This window comes from Gossypium hirsutum, chromosome A08 (genome assembly GCF_007990345.1).
Source record: "Gossypium hirsutum isolate 1008001.06 chromosome A08, Gossypium_hirsutum_v2.1, whole genome shotgun sequence".
NCBI classification, from domain to species: Eukaryota; Viridiplantae; Streptophyta; class Magnoliopsida; order Malvales; family Malvaceae; genus Gossypium; species Gossypium hirsutum.
The window spans coordinates 123,735,320-123,743,369 of NC_053431.1; the positions used below are offsets into that span (position 1 = coordinate 123,735,320).

The following is an 8,050-nucleotide window of genomic DNA, read 5'->3' on the forward strand; positions in this document are numbered from 1 at the left end:
TGAAAGACAACAATCAGATTAATCGGATTAAGCAAATATTAATCATACAAAAAATTACCAAACAAATACTTTTAGTCTTAGAAATCAAGAGAAAAGAATAGTTTTAAAATTCAAGAAACCAATAATGGCAGGGGCTATTTAGGAGGCAGAAATCAAGTCATTCAAAGAGAATAATCACCCAACAAATGTACAATAATAGGTTGGAGAAATGGTTTTCGAGTTCGCCACCACCGGCACTGGCAGCAGTGGCGGTGACAGCAGCAGCACTGCCAGTATGGCATTTCTTATTTTTCAGAGAATGATGGCAGGTTACCATTGCTAATACTGCAATTCAGTCAGCAGTCCAGCTCTGCTCCACTATTTCACGCACTCTTCGGTTGTATTCCCGCTTATTCTCACTAAACATACGAGCCGCTTCCGAGTTTGCTGGAGAGTTCGGGTTCGGATCACAAAGAAGAGACTGGCGAAAGCACAAACAAAGTCATTTTCATGTTTAATCTACCTTAATGGAGAAGCACAGATTCACACTTCCTCAATACTTTTAAGCAAAGTAAACCATGTCAATCAAACTGTGTAACGATGGTTAAAAAGAAAAACCATTTATACACAGTCCCGGAACAATAGTAAACAAGAAAAACCATGTACAAACAGTCCCGAACTCTCATTTTTTCTAAAATACCCATATCTGTTATATTTGGACATAGGTAGAGTATGATCCTTCAAATATTTGAAAAGTAGCATACCCATACTAGATGCATACGCATATTTATAACTGACATTCGCCCCCAAATCAAAGTAACATGATCAGAGAACACTACCAGTTATATAATCTCAGACCATGATTCAAGAAAACAATAACAAAATAAAACGGTTAACCTTATTTATGTTCCAGTTTAAACATAAACATCGAACACAGACACAGACACATAGCAATAGCTGAACGACATTAATATTGATAACCAAAAAAATTTCGATTAAGCATTCTAGACTGGACAAATATGTCAATGAAAAGTATGGTTATTGCATCAATGAAAAATTTTCAATTATGTAGCAGGAAGCAGAAGTACAGGGGGAAAAATCTCATGTAAAGAAATATATGTATAACTCATAAAGTTCCAAAATTTGACGAAGTTAAGGGCAGCCATTGGTGAGAAACAATTTCTTCAGAAAGAAAGATTATAAAAAAAAAAAAGTAAAAAGCCATAGAATGCTGCACCTGAATCGAAGTGAGTATAGCGGCAACATCATATATAGGACTCCACTGATTTTGTAAAATATCAAGACAAATACTCCCATCTGCATAGACTGATCGAACAATGACAGATCATTAGACTGAAAACAAAACAAAAACAATTTGCATATAATCCCACAGATAAAACCAATGAAAACAATTGAGTACATACTATTTGGATGAAACATCCGTGAGACAAACCGAACGGTTGGAGGCTTATTTGGATAATCCTCCATGAACTGCAAAGTCAGCTTGAACGTACCTGAGAAATCTCAATAAAAACGTTGTGTTACATAAGATATACAAATAAGATACCAGTAACTAACAAGCCATAAAGTCAGTTATAAGTTACAATATACATTTATGTTTTAAATTCTCCATTTTATATTCAATTCCCACCAAAGGTCATGAAAAATGCAACTGTAAGCATACTTGATACCAATGATTTTAAACAAGGAAACGAATTCGAACAAACAGGCAAGCAGCAGTGAATATAACTTGTTAATTCTTCACACTGGCTAAAGTAAAAAGTGGCAATTCTTATTACGGCCAAAAGCGATGATCAATTGGCATTAATCGTCATGAACATTAATAGAAAACAAACGAGAAGCACACAAAAAAGGATAAAACTCTAGAGCCATAAACTGAAAACAGTTCATCGACTATAAAACAGATTGCGCAAGATTTCGACCATGACTCACCTTCATTGACTCGAGAAACCATGTATGTTCGAATGATGTATTAATACAGTTTCATTCAAAAATTTCAAGGCAAAATGACTAAAAAATCAGTAAGAACTTGTTGAGGGATTCCCGACTCGGTGAAGTGTCGTCCGCCCAGAACCGGCGGAGACTTCAACAAAACTAAAACAGCAAATAGAACAAATTTATTCATTTTTCACCTAAAACCCATAAAAACTAACACAATTAACAGCTCAAATTTCACAAACTACAACAAAATACCATAACAAAACATCAACAGCATAACAAATAACACAAAGTTCATAAAATTCAACAACAAAAGAATAAAATTTTACCGCCATCCCAAGGAGTATCATCAGGCCTGCAAAAATAAATCCAAAATTCAGGAAAAAAAGACCTAAAATGGAAACCAAAGCAAATAAAAGAGAAAAAGGAGAAATACCCAAAAATTACAGCGTTCCAAAACATGATATTATTATCTTGAGGAGCCCCACTAATACCAGCAGGTGGATCTTGCTGTAGTCTCTTGAAGTCTCTCATCAGCCTCTTCCTTGCTGGGGTTGACATTGCCCTTTCCTTTGTTTTTCCCTAAGACCAACCAAATCTAATCCAAAATATATAAAATTGAAAATGAAATCGAAAACCAATTTTTCTTTAAAGAGAAAAGGAGATCAAAGGGAAATCTATCAAATATCCATCTCTAAGATTATGGGTGCTTCACAAAAGGGAGGTCAAGCTGCTCCTTTTTTTTTGTTTTTGGTTTTTTCTCTTTCATTATTATTAATAATTTGTTTCAGAGAATAAAAAGAAAATTATGGGCGGTGAATGGTCATTACGTGACTGCATGGACAAATGGTATTGCGCCACGTCATTGTATTCGAATATCTATTTTTCTTATTTTTAAAACAAAAATATGGGTGAATAGAATAGTTTTTATATCATGTCTAAATTATTTTAAATATATTTAAATTCATGTAATTAGAATCGGATCATTCGTATTAAATCTTTTAGATTGTGAAGATTAGATCGGGAAGTATTAAATATTTGTATAAATATATATAATAAACATTATAAATATGAGCTGAACATTTGAAAGTATTTATTCATTTAGGGACGTAATTGTAAGTGAGCATTTAAATTTATAATCTTTTCTTCACCTAATTGATAACAACGTTCATTCTAATTGAATTAAGAGTTAAAAAGGAAAAAGCGGAATGAATTATCAAACTCTTGAAAAGTGGGACCAAAACTTCCAAACTGCCAAAGCAACTTAGGCAAAGCCAAAATTGACATTTACTTCTTTTCATGTATATTTTGCTTCTGTCATTGTTCCTTCTTTTAACCTAACAATTGGTGTATATTTCTTTCGTTACAATCAAATCAATGCTACATTTACTTATATTTTCACATGAATCATATATATATTCATATATTTATGTCCAGTTTATATATTCATATCATATAATTTGGGTTTAGCTTGTTTGTAACATCAAAATTAAAAAAAACACATTAAATATCATTCATATCCGACACTAAATCCAAATAAGATAAAAAATTACCAGTCAATTAAAAGATAAATCAGTAAATTAATTGGTTACTACTATACAGTAAGGCATGCTCTATGCATCTAATAGTTACATATATATGAATATAATTTTTCAAATTTCAAGTGATAGAAACAGTATTAGGTAAGGGTTCCCAAACTACTTGGATGAACCTTAAAGACATGGAAGTGAAGTAGATGAGAAACAGACCACCTCCAAGGACACCATCAAGCTTCATGTGTCTCAATGGTAGAACCAAAAGTGCCCATATTAAGGCAGCAATTAGGAAACCCAGTGTTTCAAGGAGATGAGGGTCTTTAGGGATTTCAACAGGTGAAGGGTATCCATACCAGGCAGAACCAATGAGGGACATGCCTAAACCAAACAGGGTGTTGAAGATGGGACCAGCATAACAGCCTGATATGGCTACTTGTGCACCTTGTGGACCACCATTCAATGCCATCGTCAAGTTGGTTATTAGATCACCAAGTGAGTTTCCCCAAGCCAGGACGGTGAGACCGAGGATGGCTTGGTTGATTCCGATTATGTAGCCGATCGAAATCAGTAAGCCGACTAGTTCTTGAGCTATGATGTAACTCCAAATCACACTCATGAAGAACCCTCCAGCTAACCACGGGAGCAAACAGTTCTTCGGCGGGCTTGATTTTTCAGTTTTCAAATATGCAAGGACCCCAAAGACAGTTCCGGCAAAGACCCCGGTTCCATAAACCAAGCCTGAATTGAAGGTGAGACTGAGATTAACATTGTCGTCTTGAAGATCCCAAAGTATAGATAAGAGAATTGGTGCCAATGTGACTGAAACAACTGCAATTGGCTTAGACCATCTTTCTTGGCAAGCAATTGGTATTGTCAATCTCCTAGTTAAATAAAGAGGCATCTCAAGGATCCAAAGTAAAAATTTACAAGAACTTGATGTTCTTAAACAAACTCCTTTCTCATGCTCATCTTTCACATTCCCTTCCTCGACATAACCGAGCTCTACTTTCTCGATTCTGTTCAAAATTGGTACATTCAAACTTGAATCGGAATCCGTTTTGTCCATATCACCAGAGTCCCAAACAACATACATAACATAAACAAGGGTAACATAAACCATATACATAGAAGCAAATGCAATTGCTCCCCAAAGACTGATTTTCCCATAAGCCAACATCAAAATCAAGGTTGCAATAACCATGAGAAGGTAACATACATCTCTTACAAAAGCTGGTTTGTTAACTCGGACATGTTTATGGTGAACGAAAGTACTTATGGTTCCAACCACAACACATGTTACAAAAAAAGCACCACCCAGAACTGTGTTTAAGCCAATATCTTGAGTTCCACTATCCGTGAAAGAAACTATGCTAGAAAACACATCAGGGGCACCATTGCCTAATGACAAAAGTGTAACACCAGCAAGTGTAGGAGACAATTTCAACAAGCTTGACAAGCTTTCAAGGGAATAACAGAAGTACTCAGAAGCTGTGTTTCCCAAAAGATAGAACAACACAAGGAGCCAAAGGATCAAAAGACAATGACCTAAAAGGGGACATGTTCCAAAATTGCAATAAAAAAAGTAAAGATAATCAATATAGCCTTGAGAGACACATGGGTTGTTGAGTTTAAGGGAAGAACATTTGGCTTTGTAATCATCTAAATTCTCTAAGGTCTTACAATCTTGTTGACTATTGCTGCTGGTTAAAACAACAACAAGTCTTGAAGAGCTAAAACATATAATCAAGAACACACAAGCTACTAAGAGAAATGAAATGTTCAAGAAAATTGTGTAGCTTTTGCTTTTGTTCCCAGATTTTGAAACCCAAGTTCCCATTAAAGAAAACCAAAAACTTTCTTACAGGCACAAAAAGGATTGTACTAAATCATGATTATGAAAACTTGGAAAGTTAGGAACTCTGTTTCCCTGTTAGATGAAGTTGGAAGAGAAAAACAAACCCAATATAGGAACGAACCTTAACTTGGGGCTAAAGCAGTTTTCCCAGGAAAATTTGCTGGTTTTCTGTTGGTTCAGGAAAAAGAAACAAATAGTTTGGACTTTGGAGGGTTCCACAACAAAGTGGAGAAAACTTATTAATATGCTTTTTAAAAAAGAAATTATTAATATGCTTATAGCAGCCGACTTGGCTAAAGAAATATTCGTAAGGATTAAGTAAACAAAGCACATTTCGCCTCATTGGGACACCAGTACCAAACATGAAAAAAAAGAAGGAAACGAATTACCAATTTTCTTTTATTATTGTGGTGAAGATTAGAAAGGAAGAAAATAAAAGGAAAGGGCAAAAAGGAAGAGAGAGAACGAATTATCGTTAACATATTTTATACTCTTCAAACGAAGAAGTATTGAGATTCGAACTCCAACTAAATGAATGCCTAAAAAAAATCACTTTATTATTATAATGTTATTATATATTTTATAAAGTAAATTATATTATTATATTATTATTCTTTTATATTTTTATTAAAAAACATAAATAAAAAAAATTATCTATTTTTTTAAAATTATTCACGTAATAGATGTACCATAACCTTAATCTGATGATCATTATAGGTTCAAAATTAATGATTTTAATTGACACTATTAAGTGATCCAAAACATATATCTATCTATCTATATATTACGAAATGCAAAAGCAATGTGAAAAATATGTGAGAGAGATGGAATGTGGGGCTGCTGTTTCTTTTTATGTATAATATTTATTTAATTTGGTACGAAATTCATTTCCTTTTGAAATGGACCCATACACGTGAATTTGACAACTGACACATTAATTGTTTGTTTTAAATAGTGAATGTATTTATTTATTATTAGTATAAAAATAATGATATGATAAAATTAAATATTGTAATAATATTATAGGTTGAGACGAAAAAAAAAATAAATTCACTGTATTAAAAATAAATATCCAAACAATCTTAAATTTTGGACTAATGTCCAATTTTTCATGTTTAGTTTTTAACTTTAAGGTTAACCTTTGTTATTATAATTACATATATAGTGAGATTTGTCTAATTTAAAATTTAGGGAAAAAAAGTAATGTTTAGTTTTGATTTGGTGTCTTTTCTCAATTTAATTTTTTTTTTCATATTAATTTTTAAATTTGTATTTCATTTTTAAATATTGTTAAAAGGTGATGACATGATAACTTTTCAAAATGTTACATTATCATTTGATTTTTTTAAAAAAAATTATATAAAATTTACTAAATTTGTATGTTTAAATGAATCTAGATATCCATGATCATTATAGATGTGGGGCTTTTTTTAATATTTTTATATTTTCAAAATAAACTATCAATTTTTAGATTTTTTTTTTTAAATTTTGATTGAATAAATTTGGGCATGCAGTCCAAATTCATTATTTTTAAATTCTTTTTAAAAAATTTGTAAAAATACATATTCAAAATAAACCTAAACAAAAGTGGGTACATGTCCATTCCATCAAAAAATATAACAATACTTTGAGTGAGTGGCACATCCCTCTAGGTACTAAGTTAAGAAAATTTGTCAAATTTAGAGATAAATAGTATCACTTTATCTTAAATTTTAATATTTTAAAAAAATAATCTCCAAATTTATTTATTTATTCTAAAAAAATTATTTTTGTAGATATATTTGCTTATATTGACAAAAAAAATGACAAAGCTAAACACATGAAATAATAAAGCTATACAATGCATAGATTCAAGCATGATCCTACCAAAAGGCCTGGCGAGGCCAGGTCCCTATAAATGGGAAAATAATATTTTTTTCCTTTAAATATTATAAAATTATACCGGTAGATTGTATTTCAACGTTCAAAAATTTTATAACATTGGTTTAATTTTTTAAAATTATAAAAATATAAATTAATACAATGATAAATTTATATTTTATTTTACATAAAAATACATAACTAATTAATTTTGGCTCCCAAAAAAATTATTAATTCGCCCTTGATCTCAACTCTCAACTCTTCCCAATTGATAAAATTCAACACATAACATGAATTAATCTATTTTTATAATAATAAAAAAACATCATACATATAACTCATTACACAATGAAACTAAAAATTGAGGATTGAATTTCTTACATTTTACACTATTGTAGATGATTAAGCATGTTATCCTTTTATGATATCTTATTCAAGTTGGTTAAGAAAAATACATTTGAGCAGACTGACACCCAAAACACAGGTTTTTTTTGACAAATTGGTACAAAGAAAAAAATTATAATTAGCCATGAAAATGACTGGCATTTAAGCAATGGTACTAGGATAAGCACAAATGTCAGCTTTTTTGTGGACCAACGAAGAAGCCAAGAATCAATGAGTCCATGTCATAATTTTGATTTCAACCAACACATATTCTACATAAAAAAACCCTAAAAGAAAAAAAAATCACTGATAAAGAAGGATTCGATTTTTCACTAAATGAATAAATAAACGAAAATATAATATAGAAAAAATAAATTTAAATATAATAAAAAATAAAATTCTAATCATATTAAAATATATTTAAAATAATCAAAATTTAACTAAAAATTATAACAGAATTTAATCGGGAGATGAATAC

At 31.2% G+C, this 8,050-nt stretch overlaps 2 protein-coding genes across 2 annotated transcripts; both read right to left on the minus strand.

The window, feature by feature from the left end:
- On the minus strand, positions 1-2,729 carry LOC107936308 (ubiquitin-conjugating enzyme E2 2). Its single transcript, XM_016869003.2, has 5 exons — positions 2,375-2,729; positions 2,268-2,293; positions 1,404-1,493; positions 1,217-1,305; positions 1-460 (listed from the first exon to the last, which is right to left on the minus strand). The coding sequence occupies exons 1-5, from the start codon at positions 2,497-2,499 to the stop codon at positions 332-334; spliced, it is 459 nt and encodes a 152-aa protein (XP_016724492.1). The 5' UTR covers positions 2,500-2,729; the 3' UTR covers positions 1-331.
- Positions 2,730-3,487: 758 nt separating this feature from the next.
- On the minus strand, positions 3,488-5,647 carry LOC107936303 (cation/calcium exchanger 2). The gene has a single exon (XM_016868996.2). The coding sequence runs from the start codon at positions 5,308-5,310 to the stop codon at positions 3,598-3,600; it is 1,713 nt and encodes a 570-aa protein (XP_016724485.2). The 5' UTR covers positions 5,311-5,647; the 3' UTR covers positions 3,488-3,597.
- Positions 5,648-8,050: the final 2,403 nt, after the last annotated feature.